General features: G+C 37.0%; 3 protein-coding genes across 4 annotated transcripts in view; 2 read left to right on the top strand and 1 right to left on the bottom strand.

Moving 5' to 3' along the window:
• The first annotated feature begins 13 nt into the window (after positions 1–13).
• Positions 14–7,364, top strand: LOC105311914 (DNA polymerase alpha subunit B-like). Its single transcript, XM_019993914.1, has 17 exons — positions 14–112; positions 160–281; positions 689–780; positions 838–910; positions 955–1,094; positions 1,975–2,156; positions 2,201–2,481; positions 2,897–2,962; positions 3,101–3,149; positions 3,260–3,393; positions 3,914–3,952; positions 4,104–4,189; positions 4,243–4,348; positions 5,173–5,291; positions 5,742–5,798; positions 6,615–6,828; positions 7,196–7,364. The coding sequence occupies exons 1-17, from the start codon at positions 31–33 to the stop codon at positions 7,325–7,327; spliced, it is 1,974 nt and encodes a 657-aa protein (XP_019849473.1). The 5' UTR covers positions 14–30; the 3' UTR covers positions 7,328–7,364.
• Positions 7,365–7,499: 135 nt separating this feature from the next.
• Positions 7,500–12,136, top strand: LOC100636403 (E3 ubiquitin-protein ligase MYLIP-like). The gene is made up of 4 exons (XM_003384718.3): positions 7,500–7,762; positions 8,030–8,223; positions 9,319–9,699; positions 10,657–12,136. Exons 1-4 carry the CDS (start codon positions 7,634–7,636, stop codon positions 11,927–11,929), a joined length of 1,977 nt encoding a protein of 658 aa, XP_003384766.1. The 5' UTR covers positions 7,500–7,633; the 3' UTR covers positions 11,930–12,136.
• Positions 11,956–21,406, bottom strand: part of LOC105311913 (ubiquitin carboxyl-terminal hydrolase 10-A-like) — a 14,945-nt gene continuing 5,494 nt past the window's right edge. The window contains exons 13-17 of one of the 2 annotated variants that reach the window (XM_019993912.1): positions 21,152–21,277; positions 20,767–20,859; positions 19,739–19,880; positions 15,013–15,078; positions 11,956–12,769 (exon numbers count right to left, since the gene is read on the bottom strand). In XM_019993912.1, the coding sequence (XP_019849471.1) occupies positions 12,516–12,769; positions 15,013–15,078; positions 19,739–19,880; positions 20,767–20,859; positions 21,152–21,277 (681 nt within the window). In that variant the 3' untranslated portion in view covers positions 11,956–12,515. The remainder of the gene's footprint in view (positions 12,770–15,012; positions 15,079–19,738; positions 19,881–20,766; positions 20,860–21,151; positions 21,278–21,406) is intronic. The other variant, XM_019993913.1, reaches the window with a different exon arrangement.

Raw genomic sequence — 21,406 nt, 5'->3', positions numbered from 1 at the left:
CCCGCCTATTTTGGCGGGAACTTGCTCAAAATGGCGGCCGAAGGCGAAATGGAAGAATTGAGGGAACAGCTCTTCAACGTTGAAGTGACTGACGATAACCTTTTGAAAAGATGTAAGTAATGAAATTATAAGTATTTGCAAGTATTTCTCTTCCTTTAGTGATTCAAATCAGTCGAAACAGTGACCTCTCATTGGCCCAGGTTGCTGATGAGTGGACCAGCTTCTCATCTTCAAAATCTCTTCAACTTGACTTGGACAATATAGAAACATTTTCCTTATCGGTACAACTAATAATAATAGTAATTGTGTACACCCCTAATTGAATGGGTGTGGCCAAAAGTAATGAATGTGATTAAATATTGTGTGAACGAATGTACATTAGTTTTTAATTCAATTTCTGTGTGCTCCACACGCCCACACTTGTAATTGACAGCAGCTGTATTGTAATATTCAAATTACCAAATTAGGAAAGGAATTGCTACAAATTCATAAATGAACCTTCAATTCTGTTTTTTTCCTTTTTTAATAATAATTAATTATAACATTATTCCTTTTGTAGCAGGAACAACAGCAGCTGTGTTTATCATGCTTTGTCCGGCTTTTTTATACCTGTACATGTATATTACCAATCATTAGAATGAACACACACTATTTGGCATTTATTATTATTCTCCCTCTCTTCCTCTAGTTATCGTCTCGCCAACAAAAGCCCCAGAGTTCTTTCCAGACCACACCCACTTCAACCCAACGCTACACTAAAGACAATCTTCACTTGTTATTGTTAGCATCTTGCATATTTAACCCTTTGCGACCCGGGTTTTATTATTAACCCTTTAGTAACTCTGGTAGTAGAGAAAAATATGCTAATGATGACGACCAAGAAGATGTAATGAGTGGATATATTGATAAAGTAATAATAATAATAATAATAATAATAAATAAATAAATATTTAGATAGGAGGAGAAGGTTTGGCAAAAGTGGGAGGAGTCAAGAGAGAGGCTCCGCCCTTGCCCGTGATTAGTCCGGCCCCTAAGAACAGGTACTCAAGTGGTAGGACTCCAGTTCGTAATGAGGAACCATCCGTCTCTCAAATGTAAGTATAACCTCTCCTTAATGGATCCTTCATTTAACGGACAGCACCTGATGTATCAGTTACATTCCTTACTCAGAGGGTTTGTCACAAACGAGTTGCTTTAATTTGCAAAATTTTTTTATATTATTTATTTATTTATTTTTGTTGGTCTAAGAGAGAGAAGGGGAGAGTTTGAATTCAGTCTGTGGTCATCATCATCATCATCATCATCATTATTATTATTATTATTATTATTATTATTAATTAATTAATTAAATAGCCCCGGGCTGACCATTATGTGTGTGTGAATGGGCTAATTGTGTGTTTCTTTTATTGAACACAATCAATACAAGCTGTCTTGCTTCCCCTTTATTTTATTATTTTATAAAGTATGACTCATTACAATTAATGTCATTAGTTGCTCACATACAAGCTATAGTAAGTATACCTTTGACCAGGAACTTTAAAAATTCTTTAAAAATCTAATTTTGATCGGAATCAGCTCAAACTTGAAACACAACATAAGAACATGTATATGCATCAGAAAATGTAATAGAAACAGAGAATTCTCTCCTAGTCATTTTTGGTGAAATTTGGCTAAAGTCCCTGTACTATAGTACAGGGACTTTGGCCCAATTTTGGAGCAACTTTAAAAATTTGTAAAAAATCCAAACTTGATCCAAATCAGTTCTAACTTTCTACACAACATAAGAACATGTATATGCATCAGGAAAAGTTATAAAAATGGGGAATTCTCTCCTTTTCATTTTTGACAAAAATTGGCCAAAATCCCTGTACTATAGTACAGGGACTTTGGCCCGATTTTGTCAAAATGAAAAGGAGGGAATTCCCTAATCTTTTATACCCTTTTACTTACTAAAATTATTATTATTACATGTAGGTTAGACACGCCCTCTACCAATTATCGTAGTACCCAGGCCAGTGGTAAGGTAATAGCCTCGTTCAGTCAGGGGGCGGAGAAGTGGGTGGAGTCTAAAGGGATTGAGAATATACGCTATCGTGATACAGCTGGTGTTAGATTGAAACGATTAATGTATCAACCGCCACTACAGAAGAGATCAGGTATTGAGAATGATCACATGAGAGTCACATGACTTGGTTTGTAGTAATGGCTGAAAGGATTATTTCACTTGGTAATAAGATATGTCAACAAATTGGAATTAAAGATATTCGTAGCACGAGTCTCTTAACGGGCCCCACTACAGAACCTTCTGTCTTTATTGGTAGGGTTGTCTGTGACAGTGAGGGACGTCTCAACGCCCACTCATGTCTCCTTGAGGGGGTGTGGTCGTACGAGGCTGACATATTGAAGGCAAGGCTTGTTAGGGTGGTCCTTGACTTGAGCAAATCATCAGAACAACTTTCAATCTGTCTCTTCCCAGGACAGGTAAGAGAGAGGAAAGGGAGAGAGAGGGAGAGAAGGGAAGATTGTTAGCATGAGTCTCAGGTTTCTGCAGACATGAGTATGACAAGACTGTCTCATGACTTTATCTTGAAACTGGAAGATGTTGTTTATATCTTGTTACTCCTCACATTCGATGCATCATACAATGTTTGATTAACTGATTCAATTGCATTCATTTAAGTATCACACACTGAATGATCCTGTATCACAAACACCTCATCCTGTTACTTGAGTCTGTACATGTAATGATGTACATTGTGTCACATGTCTTTATTTATACATAATTAAGCTAATTGCTGCTCTAGCAGTGGTCATGGTAATATGAGACTCTGTTATCACGTTACATGTACTCACACACCCACAGTGCTTTAGTCTCTCTCTCTCTCTCTCTTGACAGATCATTGCAGTTGAGGGAACTCTCAATCACAGTGGGGTCCTGGCCCCTACCAAGATTCATGATAGTGTAAGGACAACTACCCTATCATCTCCTTTCTCTTTTGTACATTTATTTATTCATTAATTTATTTATTCATTTATTTATTTATTCATTTATTTATTTCTTCTTTTATTTATTTTATTTTCTTATTCTATTTCCGTGCAGGGAGCTCTTCCTCCACTTCCTTCAGTTAGGAATTCACTAGTACACAAAGGTTAGTTATTCTTTTATAAAGACACACACTCTATGAGGAACCCTAATTCCTCTCTCATAGCTACACAAGGTGTGTGGTATGTCTTTCATCTCATTCTTTCCTTTATAAAGTTAATGTAGGGACTGGCGGTCTGTCCTGTATAAGTGCAGCTGGTCCATTCACTTTCATGGAGTCTCTCAATCTGTCACCACTGCTTGACCTGTTGCAAGTCGTTGAAACTCAAAAACCTAAACTGCTTATATTAGTAAATCTCCATCCCTCCCTCCCTCCCCCTCTCTCTCTCCCTCCCTCCCCCTCCCTCTCTCTCTCCCTCCCTCTCTCTCTCTCTCTCTCTCCCTCCCCCTCTCTCTCTGTGACAATATGTACACATTGAATGGGTTTGTTTGTTTGGGGGAATTTATTGTAACAATTCTTCGGAATGTACACGTACATGTACATCCATCCAGTTATACATCCTACAGTAACTGATGTAACTGTAACTGTAATGTGTTATAATGTACCGGTACAGGTGGACATGGTCTGTTTTTGTTGTCCTAATTATTGTTAATGTACCAAGAGGAAACTGAAGGGAAATATCCTTTACTATATTTACATGTATACAATAATAATAAAATAAATAAATAAATAAATAATAATAATAATAAACAATAAAAGAGAATTTAAACTTATAGATATTACAACAATAAAGATGTTGCTATTTTTTCTTGATCATTTTGATACATGTACTTTTCCTATTATCATGTCCCTCCCTTTATTGCCATTAGGTCGGTCCTTTCATAGAACACTCTCATCCTTCAGTTAAGGTACTTAGTACATGTACATGAAGGAAATGGCAAGGAAATTGAACATATTATTATTATTATTATTATTATTATTATTATTATTATTATTATTATTATTATTATTATTATTATTATTATTATTATTATATACTACTTAATGTGTGCCTCTTAGAATGGAAAGCAGTTTGAGGATTATGATAGTTTTGAAACTTATTTTGTAACTCAAATACTTCAGCCGATTCATGCCACCTGCTTAAAGTAAGAACTTATTATTATTATTATTATTATTGTTGTTGTTGTTGTTGTTTTAGATCTAATACGAGAGTGCTGATACTCCCAGCACAGAATGACGTCTGTCACTCGTTGATGGTCTATCCCCAACAACCTTACCTTTTCTCTGACGCCATCAGTAATGAAGTGAGAATTATTCATGAGCCATTTGACCACACCCACCGTGAATATCATTAAGTTTGACCATGTTTTGAGGATTATTACAAGAGAGAAAGGGAGAGAAAAGGAAAAAGGGAAATAGAATTTGTAAGTTTTAATTCCAATTATTTGAGAACAAGAGCAAGAGAGAGGGAGGGAGAGAGGGAGAAATTATACTAGGGAATCAGTTCATTCCATATTAGGATGTACTGTATCAATGTGATAACTTGTATTCATTACCTCAAGGAATTATTGTGTATTTGTTGTTTATGTGTTGTTGTTGTGTCTTGTTTTTGTTATGTTTACAGTTTATTATTCAGCGTAAGTTTAAACAAAGCACATGCAGCTTATACTGTGTATACTATACTCTATCACTTGAAAGTAAACATTCACGTGAAGTGAGCCCATACAGAGGCACAGTGAGAGAGAGAGACTGCTGTACACTGTAACCTTTATAGTGAGGATGTTTTGTAATGTCCCAATTGGTACAAACCTATACAAAAGTACCTCTGAAATGAGGACACCTTTGTATTAAGGACAGGTAGTGTGGGCCCAATGGTGTCCTTAATAAAGAGGCTACACTGTACATGTATTAAGGACAGGTAGTGTGGGCCCAATGGTGTCCTTAATAAAGAGGCTACACTGTACATGTATTAAGGACAGGTAGTGTGGGCCCAATGGTGTCCTTAATAAAGAGGCTACACTGTACATGTATTAAGGACAGGTAGTGTGGGCCCAATGGTGTCCTTAATAAAGAGGCTACACTGTCCATTATTATTATTATTATTATTATTATCATTGCTTTGCTGTAGGTGGGTAACGTAATCTCAATGTTACCTGATCCATATACTGTTCATTTTGACGGTATCAACATTGGAATATCATCAGTAGACGTTCTCTTTCATCTTTCATCAAGTTCCTTATCAATTGGGTCAGTCCGTGTCTCTATTAGCCAGTATTTGTGTCTTTGGATTATCTTTGATCTTTTATAATTGCATTAATAATTGGCAGCTCACTCCTTTATTGATAAACTTTTATGTGTACATGTACATTTTAGAAAATTCTCACAGAGTTATGGCCATTTAAAGAAATGGCCAATTTCTGAAAAAATCCCTGTACTATAGCCCATGGTTTTTTCCGAAAAATGGCTCTGAAATCACCCCCAATTTTTATTACATTTTCCAATACATATTGATGTCCTTATGCTGTGTAGAAAGTTTGAGCTGATTCCGACTTCAATTTTTCAAGTTATGACCATTAAAAAAATGGGCCAGTATAATGCTTTATCTATTATAACTCTCAAAAAATTAAGATCCATGAACTATTATTATTATTATTATTATTATTATTATTATTATTATTATTATTATTATCATTCTAGTACGAATCACGGCGACAGAATGGCCAGACTTTTGTCTCACATTTTACAGCAGCAATGGTGAGTCCCACCCACAGTCCACCAATTAACCATCGCTCTACGACTAATCTCATTTATTGCAAGAGCCAATACAAGTGTACATGTACATGTATTATTAATACGTATTTTATACATGTACGTATGACATTACCTCATGTATAAATGCATGTATAGATTATACATGTCATGTATTGATTTATATTGCTCTTAGTGTTAATTGGTAATTGAATGGTTGTCATATTAGCCTAATTGAGTGGGCGTACTTAAGAATTGAGGGGGATTCACATGATTCACATTTAACGGGTTATCAATTTTAGGAAGGAAGGTAGACTTTGACATGTTATCATTTCAATAGTAACCTAATAGCCTCATTGTGACCCGATAGTCTAACAACTCCACGCAATCTCAAGCCCCACACACACACACACACACACACACACACACACACACACAAACACACACTTTATATTGATACATTAAGTAATCACTGATCTGATGGAATTTGGAAGTGAAGGTAGTCAAAAGGACTTTAACCCTTAGATTACCAGCTGACACTCAGTACCTTATAAAACAGCCGGTATATTAATATAAAGCCCACCAATTCTTGTATGCACGCTGACACGCTCATATAAATTCCTATTCATATAATACTTGTACTTTAGGAATCAATAGCATAATTAGTTTTTGCCGAAAATTTTTAACCCGTTGTTTCCTCATGTTTTGTTGTCGTGTTTTTCTTCAATTAGCGTTTACATTGTGTTGACATAATTTTCTGCCCATTATTGTAATTAATTTATTATTATTATTATTATTATTATTATTATTATTATCTTATAGTTATTACCCTCTCTATCCACCTTACCTGAAAGAAGACACAGTTACCAAGGCAACAAGCACCGCCCACTCTACAGGAAACTATCTTGAAAACCTCCCAGAGGTCAATATTGATTTGCAGCTGGCCTATGGTGACAGTGATACACCTGGACTAGCTTGTTTGAACGTATTGCCAGATATTTTAATACTTCCATCAAAACTGAAACCATTTATTAAGGTAAGAAATGTAGCCTCTCTTAATGGACACTCTCTATAGCGTACACCTCCATTTAACGGACAGCACCTAGTGTACCAATTATGTTTAGCTTTGTGTGTGTTTTATTTCAGCAAATGGCTGTCAAATTGCCAAATTTAGCTCTTCAAAAACTACCTATATGTACAGCCAAAAGAGAGAGAGGGAGGGAGGGGAGAGAGAGAGACGGATGCTTTAAGGCTCATTAATACAGATTGATACAGCACATCACGTTGTACCAACCAGTGATTGAATACTCCATTGATTGTCATCAACTTGTCAGCTTTCCTTTTACATCCTTTCACATCATGTCTTATATTACCTTATCTGTCTTTATTTATCTTCTTTTAAGAATATTAACGGCTGTCTTTGCATCAATCCCGGCCATTTTGGAAGGAAAGGAACTTACACTAAACTCACTGCAGCTGTTTCTGCTCCAGCTGGAAAAGATGTCGATAAATCCGCCCAAATTATTCATATTTAAACAACCTTTTTCATTTATTATACAAAATAATATATAGTTATTGTGATTATTATGAATAATTATTTTGATTTATGATACAAAATTTAAATGTTGCTTGATAAACTAATTAATATTCATAGGTCATTAATGTTTATAATTAATTGACCATTGTGTATAAAAGCATTATTCCTCTCATACAACTTCATATTCAAAGTTTTGTGAGCGAGTAAGCCAGTCTGTTCTCTTTGTAATCGCTCTCTCTTTATTTGCGACTGTTCCTTGCTACAATAAGTTCAAACTTTCTCTCCTGGCGGCAGTCTGAAGATCATGTCTTGTCACGGAGTCTCCACCGGTACTATCAGCAACCTCAGGACTTATCTCGTCCGCCGCCTCGACGGGGCCGAGCAAGACTACACTGTAGACAAGAAATGCAATGGATCCGAGCTCCTAGATAAGGTAAGAGAGAGAGAGAGATGCGACCGGGCTTAGCCTCGGGAAGATATCTACTGAGGCCCGGGCTGTTGTGTAGCTCGGCTCAAACTCCCAATGCATGATGCCCGCCCTTGGTATGAGCTATAGAAATAGTTCCTTCTCATTTTAAACCTTTAAAAACATCTTTTCACTTTTTGCATGGAATGTCTGATACTGATATTCATATTACATCAAAGAAGCGAGTTTTTGCATTTTCTCGTGTACTTTTAACTCCATTTTCTCACGCTACAGGCCTGCAAGAGCCTAGGCCTAATGGAGAAGGACTACTTCGGCCTACAGTACACTGATAAGAATGGCGACCATCTCTGGGTCAACCTGAGGAACCCTCTGGCCGAGCAGTTACCTCCAAACAGCATCAAACCAGCTCTTGAAATGAGAGTAAAGTATTTTGTCCAACCACAGAAATTGATCCAACCAATAACAAGGTTAGATACATAAACCTAATCTCACTCAATAGCTCAGTGCCATTTATTTAGTCTTTGGTAGATATTATGTCTCATAAGTTAAAGTGTTTGGCTTATTTTTACCAAACAAACTGAATCCTTTCCTTTTAAATCTTGCATGATACAGCAGATACATGTACCTTCAAACTGTGAGCTTGTTGATGTACGTGTGTATCAATAATCATAAAGTATCTATCATGTTATGACTATCCTTTGGACCTTGTGCAGGCTGCTTGTAAGAATGAGATAGTGTGGAATTTAGCAACATGGAAGCTTTGAAATGTGTTTCAAAAGAAAGTTTTGATTGTCTGCCTGACACAGAGATAGAGTAATTATTATTAATATAATAATAATTATTATTATTACTATAGTCTAGACAGGTCCTTTAAGTAAACTGTATAAAGTAGATTATGCCTCAAATACCTCCTTCATTTCAAGAGGCCCAGAGGACAATAGAGAGAAGGGACAAAGGGAGAGGTAGAGGGGATGGATTCATATGTCAATATTGATGTCATTTATTTGATACAGAGACACACAGTGTCTCAGTTACTTCATATAGCCATATATAGCAGTAAGGAATTCAAGTCAAGGCTTATAATATATAAACAAACCATTGACTCACCTAATTTGTTGATTGCTCTAACCTAACTTTGATCTGTTACATTAACCGACATTAGATGTCACACTATACTTGTATTATATAGAACATTATACCGTATAGATCCTCTTGAATTGTAGGTTTTATTATTATTATTCTTTTGAATGCCATTATAGTTGGCAGTGTATGGTCATGATGTCATGATGATGACATCTTACCTGCACTTGATCTCTTTGTGTCATTCATACAAGACTGCCAGCTGCTAAACCTATTAATGTACTATTAATTTACTATTAGTTTATTAGTTTAAAAACACCACCTGCCCCACCACCGCCAGTTTATAAACACACACTACCTCCACCTTGGATAAAATCCATGATATCCTTTTTACCATATAAGTACATATTAATGCTCCTTCCAAAAACTGATGACTATATATCTGAAGTATGACTATCATCTTCCTTCCTCTTCCTCTGCAGGGTATTGTTCTACAAGCACATTCGTAAGGAGCTGATCCTTGGCCGATTAAAAGTCAACAGTGCCAAAGGAGCCCGCCTCACTGCCCTCATTGCTCAAGTGGACTTGGGAGACTTTGCGTCCGGTTTCAACTACCGCCACAAGATCCCCTGCAGCACCTCTGAGATGGATAACTATGATACTCGCATTAGACGAGAGCATCATAAGCTGATTGGGATGTCCCCTGATATTGCTATAGAGAAGTTCCTCAACGAGGCGGCATCGCTGGAGCATTATGGAGTGGAGATGTACCACGTGGTCTCTGGAGGTAGAATAAAGCTTATAGCCGGAGTGGGACCTACTTGTATACTAGTGTTATCACCACAGCTGGACGTATTTGAAAGGTAAGGCAATACATTAACTTTAGTTGGATTGGGTGTGGTGGGAAAGGTATCATTGAACTAATGACTAGTCTGTACACACAGTGTCTTATCATTATTAAATATATTTGCTTGTTATAAATGAAGTGCCTGTACAGGATATTGACTGGCACCAACCTGTCTGCCCAGCTGTATGATCTGCCATACTCCATTAGACAATTATGATCACATAAACACACGAACCCTCTGATGTTGAATAGAACTACAAGTGTACGCTTAATAGTACCTGGGGGCAAGTTTTGAGCTCATTTTTTAGCTTTTAGCATGTCTGAAGCTCAAACAAGAGAGGAGGCAAAAACAAATTGTGAAAAGTTATTTTAGAAAATGAATAATTATGATTTACACCTTCTCAGTGATGCTTCATTATCAGTCTGTATAAGAGAAGAATAGTTATTATATTGTACATGCAAAATGAGAAACCACAGTCTATACCAGTGTAGTACTGGTTGGTGTAGTCTGAATGTGATTAGGTAATTGAAGGTGTCTTAGAATAACACTGGGTCACTGGCTGTCTGGCTATGACCTTAAGAAGCTGCTCAAGTACAAATGAGTTGCTGTAGCTAGCAGTTAGACAATTAAGATTATGCTATGCAATATTTACAGTAACCTTGAACTGATTCTGTTTACTGCTTTAAGGGGAGAGAGAGAGGGGAGGGGAGAGAGAGCGATGTTCTAAGAATTTCTGTATGCAGCATTTGAAGTAATTTAATATGTTCTGTCCTGCCCCACTGCCCACCAGTTTCAAAACAAATAATTTAACAAGTTACAGAGGCCATTATGATATCACTTGTGTACACAAGTGATGTGCTACAATAGCATAGGATTTATATTGTGGAATGATGTTCAATTCGTAACTATCCATGTATTAGTAAAGTTGCAATTGTGATGTAATTAACTATTTCTCTCTCTCTCTCTCTCCAGATACAGTTACTCAGCCATACATTACACAGCATTTCATGGAAGGAAGTTCACTGCAATGGCTCAGTCAGCAGACGAAGGTCCAGCACAGCAAATAGAGTACGAGCTTAAAAGCCGTGGGGCAGCCCAAGCCTTGTATCGCTCGGTGACAGAGTTCCATACCTTCTTCCAACAGGATAAGGTTTCCAGCGTAGTCAAGAATGCTGGATATTGCAAGTCTATAATCGGGTCTTTTAAGAACCAGTCGCCCGATCGGTTTTACTTTGATGTGACGAAAACCCACAAAGAAGTAGTTAATTATTTATGGCCAATTCTCAATCCTAATTCTCATTCGTCGAGACCACTCCCACCTCCTCTACCGTCCTCCGGGTTCCCAACGACCAGTATGATGTCACTGGCGTCCCAGCGTTCCACTCGTAGCCTCCCCAACCACCCTCCACCACACAGGCACCACCCACGGGCTCAACCAAACATGCCTAGGAGTGTCTCGTCCGATAATACAACATTCCGTCGGGTCCAGCCACCTCCCCCTTTCCTTCCCCCAGCCACTCCTCCTCGTAACACGCCCACTGGTAGTAGGAGGGGCTCTCATGAGATGCCACGCCCACCATTGTCTCCTTTTGACCCATACGCTAGCAGTGTGGACTCTGAGAGCACCTACAACAGTGGGGCGGAGTCTGACACCTACGTATGCATGAGGAGCACAGGTAGCTACATGAGGAATGGGTCCGATACATACGCCCCCGGGGGATCTGATTACTCAAGAACTGGTTCTGATACGTACGCCCCTGGGGGGTCTGATTATTCAAGAACTGGGTCCGATACTTATGCCCCCGGGGGGTCCGAGACATACATTAACAGTGGGACGTCGGACATTAGTTGTAACTCTATGGACCGGGCCCCCTCACCACCCCCCTCTTACTCTGAGGTGGACCCAAACTCTGAGGTCCCTTCTCCTCCTCCTCGTCCGTTCACCCTAAACCCAACCTCCTTTACAATGACCGGGGTCCTTCAGAGCGGAGCCGATCACTCTACGGAGCATCATATATTCAATTTTGATACTCAAGATGTTCTCAGTCGTACGAGAGAACTCGAGAATGAGCTCCAGAGACTTCGGACGGCCATGACTTGTAGAGTGTGTCGTACCCAACCCCTGGGGGCTACATTTTGTCCGTGTGGTCACACAATTTGCTGTTACAGCTGTGCAGTGAGGCTCAGACAGTGCTGGCAGTGTGACGTACCTATCACTAACGTCCAGAAAATGGTTCTGGCATGAGAATAACATGATTAACTTAACAATGATCATTATAAACTAGTATTATACTCTCTTCTCTTTTCTTCTTTTTGAAACAACTCTTTGATCTTTCATAGCTAGTTATTTCTCTCTCTCTGATTTTTATTTGATGGAATATCTCCTCTACTCTTGTTTTATATATACACCTCCTTTTGATGTTCATCATTTTAAAATAATAATTAAATAATATTAATAATATAGAAGGGAGAGAGATGGAGACAAAGTTTAAACAAGAGAAATGGAAACAAAGGGATCACAAACAACACAATAATAATAATAATAATAATAACAATAATAATAATAATAATAAGGAAGATTTTATTCAAACATGACATATTAATTTTACAAATTTTCAAACATAACAAGACAATGATACTGTAATTTCAAAATAATAATTTATAATAATAATTTATAATAATAATAATAACTATTTTATTAAATTTCTAGTTTTATCTCGGTTGCCTAAAATACCAATAATTATAATAATTTGCTATTCAATTAATAATAATAATAATAATAATAATAATAATAATAATAACCGTTGCCTGGCAACTGTGCATTAATCACCCTAGTAACGGCCACTCCCCCCACTGGTATGATGGTTACTGGCCGAATTTGTAAAACCCAAAGACCCACTGGCCCCGGACTCTGACTGCCGATAAAAGAAGAGGTACGGTACTCTGTGAGCTAGCCGGAAGAGTTGGTCCGAGTTGACAGGTTTCACGTAATTGTCATCGTAACGTAACCAACCTCCATACTGCTGGTGATAGGCCTCAGTGATGTAATGGCCACCATTAGGAGACTCACCGCAATGATAGACAACTAGTGGATAATAATAATAATTGACACAGCATAAGGACATCAATATGCATCAGAAAATGTAATAAAAATTGGGGTGATTTCTGAGGCATTTTTTGGAAAAAAACATGGGCTATAGTACAGGGAAACTTTCAGAAATTGGCCCATTCCTGTATACATGTACATGTACACGATGTGTCCCACATAGAGGGAAAGAGATAGGGAGGATACAGTAATGGGGGGGGGGGGGGAAGAGAAAAATAAATTTAGCAGGAGGTATTGATGAAAACTGTACACAATAGCAGTAGGAGTACAATATGAGCTGCATTGACATACAGAGAGAGAGAGAGGGAGTCAAACAGTCTCTCCTTTATAATGAAATGAAGATAAACAGGAGGACACTGTATACAACACAAGGACATTGATCCAATTACAATTTAATAACTAAATAATAAAAACACATCCATCACAGAGCCAAGTCTGCTATAACAAAGATAACCATCATCACTATGTGAGAGACTATTAACAGGATTGCTAACTGATAGAAGATAAAAGACAAGTTTTTTAGCAGCTGCCAGAGGCAATAGATCCCGCCATGCGCCATAATTAATAATACAAACAATAAGAAAACAATAAGAAAGCCTAGGGTGATTGCACCGTGAGGATTTTGTTATTTATTTTCAAATGGTCACATGACTGACTGATGAAGTCATGTGACCACCAAAACAAACAATGGTCCTCCTATCATTCACCACAGGAATGTTGGACACCCTCAAAGAAGGACTCCTTTATAATGAGGACACCTTTATAATGAGGACACCTTTATAATGAGGACATTTTGTAATGTTCCAATTGGTACAAGCCTATACAAAAGTACCTCTGAAATGAGGACACCTCTGTATTAAGGACAGGTAGTGTGGGCCCAATGGTGTCCGTAATAAAGAGGCTACACTATACCAAAAGTAGCAATTTTAGCAAATTTGACCTGGAATTGGCTAAACTGTCAAATTACATACCAAAATAAATAAATAATTATGTAAACACAACAGACAAAGTGATGGAGTCTCTCTTGACCCTAGCAGTATAGACACAAATGACTGGACCAATAATCCAATATATTACAATATATTACAATATAATCCAATATATTACAATATATTACATGTGTCAGTACTACAAAATGATCCAATTCATAGCCATTACTAACACTATGGCAGAGGAATTCAGTCACTATGCTGGGGAATGGTCACACTACAAGAGTATATGTAGTGGCAGGACAGACAAACAAAACAGCTTCAGGTCCAATGATAGCTATCAACAAGACACTGACATAAAGAGTCAGGCACACTCACTCACTCACTCACTAGTAAATGAACACATAAAACACATCATGTAGTACTAATTGATTATACTATAAAGTATACACTAGTACAGGACAGCCATAGGCCCTATACTACAGTATATGTATTGGTACATGTAGAGGTACATGTGTATTGTAGAGCAAAGGCGGTAGGTACAGGGTCCATTAACTAGAACAGCTGCTCTTTTTAAAGCTACACACATTCTCTGTCACTTAACTGAGAGAGAGAGAGAGAGAGAGGGAGGGAGGGAGGGAGAGGGAGGGAGGGAGGGAGAGGGAGGGAGGGATGGGGTAGGTAGTGAGTGATTTGTATAATGACACACACATTGCCCAGGGACTTCTACTCTACAACATGTTCATGTAGATACTATCCATTATGAGATAATAGTCTTACAGTCTACAAGATGGCCAGTGACCAGTTGGTTAGTCAAAAGTATAGATGTAATTCACAGTCAGTAATGTAATACCTGAGTCACTTGATATCTGCCCTCAGCTTCACCTCAAGCAGATATCTCAGTCCTTAGGTATTACATAACATTACAGCTCCAGAGACTACACAGTGGCCACAGTGTTTATTCTAATTTGCTATAAAAACTGACATAGACTTCATATTAATTCCAATCTCACACTATGGGACACCATCATGGCCACTACAATAACAGTTAGGATACTACACCACACACTAAATTTAGTCTTTTCTCTATCTTTCTCTCTCTCTCCCTCAAGAAGAAAAGAGAAGGAGAGGGAGGGAGAGAAGTGGTGCCAGAGTGTCCAGTTGTCAGTACATCATCATTTGATATCAGATGCTGTCACACAACAAACCAACCATCATCATACATTAATACAGATGTACATGTACAAGTACAGGTACATTAATAATGATTATAGTAACTAATGGGACACTTACTTGCCCATAAAGTATATGATCGCTGTGACGCTGTAATCTTCCCTTTCACTGGAGGAGCTAGTAATTCTAGAGAGAGAGGGGGAGAGGGGGAGAGAAAGGAGAAAGATTAAAGTGTGAGAGAGTTTAGTAACACAAACCCACCAAGTGTCCATGGCCTCCATTATATGGTTAACCAGTACAAGCCAATTACAAATACCACAAAAATGAGAAACTACATGTGCATGTACACGTACACACAAAAGCTCTCAGCCACGAAATCAAATTAATTCCTCAAAAATTTCATTATTATTATTATTATTATTATTATTATTATTATTATTATTATTATTATTATTATTACTATTATTATTATTATTATTATTATTATTATTATTACTATTATGTACATGCAAGGCAAAATTGCAGAAATTTCACAGTTATAACTTCAAAGTTTTTCAATATAATCTGAACAAATAAAAGTATCAAATTAATAGCACATCTGTGTGTGTGTGTGTGTGTGTGTTAACATTAATTGAACATAATGTGTGTACATTTTACATTATGTACATGTAAATGTAAAGATGACCCACAAACAACCACTCAAATAACAAACTACAGTAATTCAACACTTGTGACAGTATCGTACATATCCATGAACAGTACATCCTACAGAAGTACAACCCAAACGTCACGTAGCTATCAATTGACATCATCAAATGTAGATACAGTAGATGTGTACATGTTAATGGTGAATATAAGTAGACATGAGTAGATGTGTGACGTATAGAGTATTATGCCACGTAATGACACTAAAGGCTGCCAAGGACACAGTCAGCATATAAACATCAGTGAGTGTGTGTGTGTCAACAAATAATGAAGTGACGTTCCAGCAAATAGCGATTATTCTTGGATGACAAATTTCAGGAAAAAACAATCATTTTATAACAAAACAGTAATTCAAAGAGAGAGAGGAGAGAGATCAGATCAGTTTCAAAACCATATAAATGAGGAGCGTGCACAGACTAATGTACTACAATAGTAGCAGCTGTAAGTAGTAGTGGAGTAAAAGCAGCTGTATCTTGTACATGTACATGTAATCATAGCGCTTTTAAAATAAGTCCACTACAAGCTCCAATACTAATCCATACACTCCTCCACTCCATCAAGAGATTGTGTGCCTTTCCCCAGTGTAACTAGAATACATATAACACACTCACACACACACACACACACACACACACACACACTAATGATAATATAATCAGTAGCTTTAATGCTAAAGGATTCACACGGCAATAATAAGAGAAGGATAATGTTTAGAGAACCAATTAGGACATAACTGTATGGGAAGAAGACTGAATAGATACTGACTAGCCTTGCTATAATGGACACTTTGAAAGTGTCTCTGTTATACAGAGGTGTCCTTTATATGGAGGTTATTTTATACAGTAAGGAATGTAATTGGTACACTAGGTGCTGTCCGTTAAATGGAGGTGTATGCTATAGAGAGTGCCCCCATTAAGAGAGACTAGACTGGATATACACGTGTATGTGTAGACAGAACACACAACATGACCACGGTAATTGAAGTTAGTCAAAACATCCTCATAGAGCACACAATGGAGTTGATATTCTCCTCAAAACAAACAGACATCATGAACATGTGCACAATGTATAAAGTTAAAATGTCTAAAAGAAAAGAATGTCATTATTCTATTGTTTGTCATTCCACAAGCAACTGGGCAAATAATAAAGTACACAGTCTTTATTAATAATAATAAATTAATAATAATAATAAGGACACACAGGAACAGAAATTATGTTGAATTAATGAGAGAGAGGGAGAAAGAGAGAGAGAGAGAGAGGGACAATAAAGAAGAGGACACACTCAGTAGTGTCCTCCATGATTGCTAATCACTGTGTGCTGGGTCCTCCTTCAATAGAATTAAAACTTATTATGGCTATTGGAAAAATGTGATGATTATGAACATCATCAACATTCAATTCTTAAAAACATACTGGTAAGTGTTCATGTATATGTATCCCTCCATACTGAAACTACATGTTCTATATATATTTTACCCAAACCAATAGTGTACATTCTGTGAAATCAGACGTTATTCTATTGCTCCTCTGAGCTACAAATGATAATAATTCACCTAACCTTCATGATAATTAATTGATATGAATGTACATGTACAATTACGCATGATCTGTGTGTGTGTGTGGGTATGGTCAGGCCTCAAGATGGCCTCTCTCTCTCACTATCAAAGAGAATATAAACTAGTAGAAATGATGACTTTGATGAGTGACCGTGAATTGGAGCAATGCCATAGCACACGACCGATATAGAAACATTAAACATGAAATGTAAACAAACAGTATATTAATAGTATACTGATAATATACTGACAATATACTAAGCATAGTGAGTGAGTAATTGATAAAATAATGAGATTACTAGAGATAGACCAATAGTAATTGTGATATGGGATGGACTATAGACACTACACTACTTATCACATATAAGCATCACATACAAAACCAGACTGCAGTATTAATTATATTAATTATATACAGTGCTGGTGTAGAATATGGCCAATAGTTTAAACGCTACAGTGAGAGCGGTATAATTAATAAGTGATTTATCTAATAATACTAATTACAACTGGTAGCAATAATAACAATAGCTACATAAATTGTATACAATGTATCAAATACCATATGGCTAATGGCCGCCAGCCTGGCTGCATGTTTATATAGTAAAACAGTATCAGCTTTACTTGCTATGAATGTCATTGTACATGTATACCTTACAGTGTGGGCTAAGTGAGCTAAAACAATGATGTAGCAGCAACTTTAAAAATTCATAAAAAATCCAAACTTGATCGGAATCAGCTCAAACTTTCTGCACAACATAAGAACATGTATATGTATCAGAAGAAATTATAAAAATGGGGAATTCTCTCCTAGTCATTTTTGGCGAAATTTGGCTAAAGACCCTGTACTATAGCCCACGGTTTTTTTCCAAAAAATGGCTCCGAAATCACCTCCAATTTTTATTACATTTTCTGATACATATTGATGTCCTTATACTGTGTAGAAAGTTTGAGGCGATTCCGACAAAAAATTTCCGGGTTAGGGCCATTATAAAAAACAGGCCAATTTCTGAAAAATTCCCTGTACTATAGCCCATGATTTTTTTCAAAAAATGGCCCCGAAATCACCCCCAATTTTTATTACATTTTCTGATACATATTGATGTTCTTATGCTATGTAAAAAGTTTGAGCTGATTTCATGTTTAAAATCTTTTTGAGTTATAAAAATTTAGAAAATTTAACCAAAGGCACAATACTACATGTACTGCATATACAGCAGATATAATTATTAATTATTATTAATTATTAATTATAATTAAATGAAGTTAAATACTTTTGTGTCAGTAGTGATAAGATAATGAACCAAAAATGAAATTAGTAGAACATAATCTGATAAGAGAAGACCAGATACTAATAACAAGCACATTACAGTCTAAAGTTAGTTTAATTCATTCTTAAGAAATGGACCAGCCTTGTGAAAGAATCTAGAGCTATCGTATTACAGCTAATGATGTCATACTGACATCATTAGCTGTCAATAATCAACTAGAACTAATGAATGTATTAATATTAGTCATAATTATGGCCACATGTACAATATAGTCTCTCTTAATGGACACTCTCTATAGCGTACACCTCCATTTAATGGACAGCACCTAGTGTACCAATTACATTCCTTACTGTATAAAATAACCTCCACATAAAGGACACCTCTGTATAGAGACTACCTTATACCGATATCACGTATCAGAATAATATATATTTTAAAAGTAAGAGCATTTATATTATGACATCATTTGACATCACACACACACATCATAATGACAAGAACAAACTGAACAATCCTGATTGAATTCCAAAAGAGAAAAAAACAAGTTTTCCCAACACAAGAAAAACACACACAGAATCTCTAAAAACACCAACCCACGATGTACATGTACACAGATCCCACACAGTGAGTTTGGTACAGTACGTGTACTTACATGTACATGCTCTTTGGGAGCGTGAGAGAGAGCCACATTCCATTGGATATACATGTACAGATTAATCTAATAGCCAGTCCAAACAAACCCTAACTACACAGACACACACTTTATAAGATAAATACATGAACAGCACAGGGATACCTACTCCACTATATAAGTACATGTATACTCACTCACTGGAAAATACAGTGAATAATGTAGGAAATACACTATACATACAAGTATATGTACTTAAACAGAGTTAGGTTAGGTTAGACTGGGAGTGTGTATACATATAAAGTAGATTGTGTACATCCAACACTAAACAAGGGTTGAGAGGGACAGGGATAAGGGAATGAGAAGTACTGGAAGTGATTAGTGTCCTTATTTGTGAAGGAGAGTTGTCAAATTATGTGATACAATTAAATGATAATGTGTCATGATCAAGAGAGGGAGGTAGACTAGAAGACCATTGACCATAAACCAGCTCCATCAACCAACAGTATAGACACATTAATGAACATGCATGACTTGGCGTGTGTACAAAATGTGATTTAAATGGTCTTTGTGTCTAATTAAATTGTGATTGGTCATTGTGATTTATAAGAAATATCAAATGTGCTAGCTTGCAATTGCACGTACATGTACATGTTATAAGATGATGTAATGTTATATGTAATTACCTTTTGGTATTTCTAGTTCATGATCATAAGATATGTTCTTGTGAAGTTTGAGACACTTTGATCCTTCGAAGATAAACCTCTTTAACTGAAGAATGAGAATATGAGGCAAATGAATCAGTGTAGTGCGTCTTGTGGCACCAATCTGGGGGGAGGGAGGGAGAGAGGGGGGAAGAGAAGATGACAGTTAAGGTCACATTAAAGAGAAGTCTAACAAAGCCTAAACTCGTGACTAACACAAATTATAAACCGCATGGCTTCCAAGAGGAGTTACCCCAATATGACAGACACTTCCTAATCTTACAATAATCCATTGATAAAGGAACACCTATACTGACAACCATCAGTAGATCTGTCAGTCATTATAGCCTAACTGTACACCATCCATTATACCACACAGTGACAGTGTGTGTGTGTGTGTGTGTGTGTGTACATATACTGCCTTTAGCTTCTCTTTATTTTGTATTTTTAATTTGGCAAGGTTTCTGTTCCCCAACACTTTGTGAGTGGATTAGTCAGAGATGAAAGTAACAGTCCAATTAACCTTTGGCCACACAAGATACATGTACATGTACACAATGAGACACAAATAAGAGCTAGTCCATGAGCACATGAATGAGTTACAGGAAACAAGAACATGGACAACATGACTCAATTACATGTACAAAGATAGATTGATGATATTAGTAAAGGGACATAATAAGAGCAGAGTGTACTGTGTATGAGAGAGTCATTATCATTAATTAGGATAATGTTACCGGGTGTGTGTGAGAGCAATTAGTTCACTGCCTTAGAACTATACAATGATGTACATAATAACTCATGACTCCATACAGTTTGAACACACACACACATTATACTGTACATACATGTACATGCCTCAGTCCATATTTAGCTAATTGCAGTAATGGATCAAAACTGGATGGTCTGTAATTGTCTTTGTGATGCGTTTGCTTTTAGTTTACTTGTTTACTGCATGTATACTTATATACACATGTAGGTAATTAGTTTAGAGTTAGTGCATGCTCAACTGAATATCTTACTCCATCCTTTTCAGGAAGATCAACTGGTTCCTTTGTAGCTAATAACTCCAACGCATCTCTCACACTCTTTACTGAGTCTTGCTACAGAGAGAGAGAGAGAGGGGGAGGGAGAGAGAGAGGGGGAGGGAGAGAGAGAGGGGGAGGGAGAGAGAGAGGGGGAGGGAGAGAGAGAGAGAGGGAGGGAGAGAGGAGAGAGAGGGAGGGAGAGAGGAGGGAGGGAGGGGAGGTCAAATATATTTAAAATGAAGACCAAACATTAATTTCAAAAGGTGACAGTCTAAATAAATATAAAGGAGTGTCCTTAATGAAAAGACAAACAAACAACAACAACAACAACAACAACAACAACATGTCAATTGATTATGATAATTACTTTGATGTCTAATAGCAACGAAAAGAATGGTTCAACTGTAGCTGATACTTTCATCCCCTGACGATGTAAAGTTGAATGATACCGACCTCCAAAGATTTCACTAATTGGGGAGGACAAATATTCCGTCTAGAGAGAGAGAGAGAGAGAGAGAGAGAGAGAGAGAGAGAGAGAGAGAGAGAGAGAGAGAGAGAGAGAGAGAGAGAGAGAGAGAGAGAGAGAGAGAGAGAGAGAGAGAGAGAGAGAGAGAGAGAGAGA

The sequence above is a fragment of the Amphimedon queenslandica genome, unplaced genomic scaffold (assembly GCF_000090795.2).
Source record: "Amphimedon queenslandica unplaced genomic scaffold, v1.1 AMPQUscaffold_13485, whole genome shotgun sequence".
Taxonomy (NCBI): Eukaryota; Metazoa; Porifera; class Demospongiae; order Haplosclerida; family Niphatidae; genus Amphimedon; species Amphimedon queenslandica.
The sequence above is the reverse complement of the archived record's forward strand: the minus strand, read 5'-3'. Positions and strand labels throughout refer to the sequence as shown.

What these genes read in the sequence shown, in the direction of transcription:
- LOC100636403 (XM_003384718.3), top strand. Translation starts at nt 7,634, where the DNA reads ATGTCTTGTCACGGAGTCTCCACCGGTACTATCAGCAACCTCAGGACT. An exon ending in GATCCGAGCTCCTAGATAAG is followed by an intron (nt 7,763 to 8,029) that starts GTAAGAGAGAGA and finishes CTCACGCTACAG; the next exon opens with GCCTGCAAGAGCCTAGGCCT. An exon ending in TTGATCCAACCAATAACAAG is followed by an intron (nt 8,224 to 9,318) that starts GTTAGATACATA and finishes CTTCCTCTGCAG; the next exon opens with GGTATTGTTCTACAAGCACA.
- LOC105311914 (XM_019993914.1), top strand. Translation starts at nt 31, where the DNA reads ATGGCGGCCGAAGGCGAAATGGAAGAATTGAGGGAACAGCTCTTCAAC. An exon ending in TAGAAACATTTTCCTTATCG is followed by an intron (nt 282 to 688) that starts GTACAACTAATA and finishes CTCTTCCTCTAG; the next exon opens with TTATCGTCTCGCCAACAAAA. An exon ending in GCCACTACAGAAGAGATCAG is followed by an intron (nt 2,157 to 2,200) that starts GTATTGAGAATG and finishes CTTGGTTTGTAG; the next exon opens with TAATGGCTGAAAGGATTATT.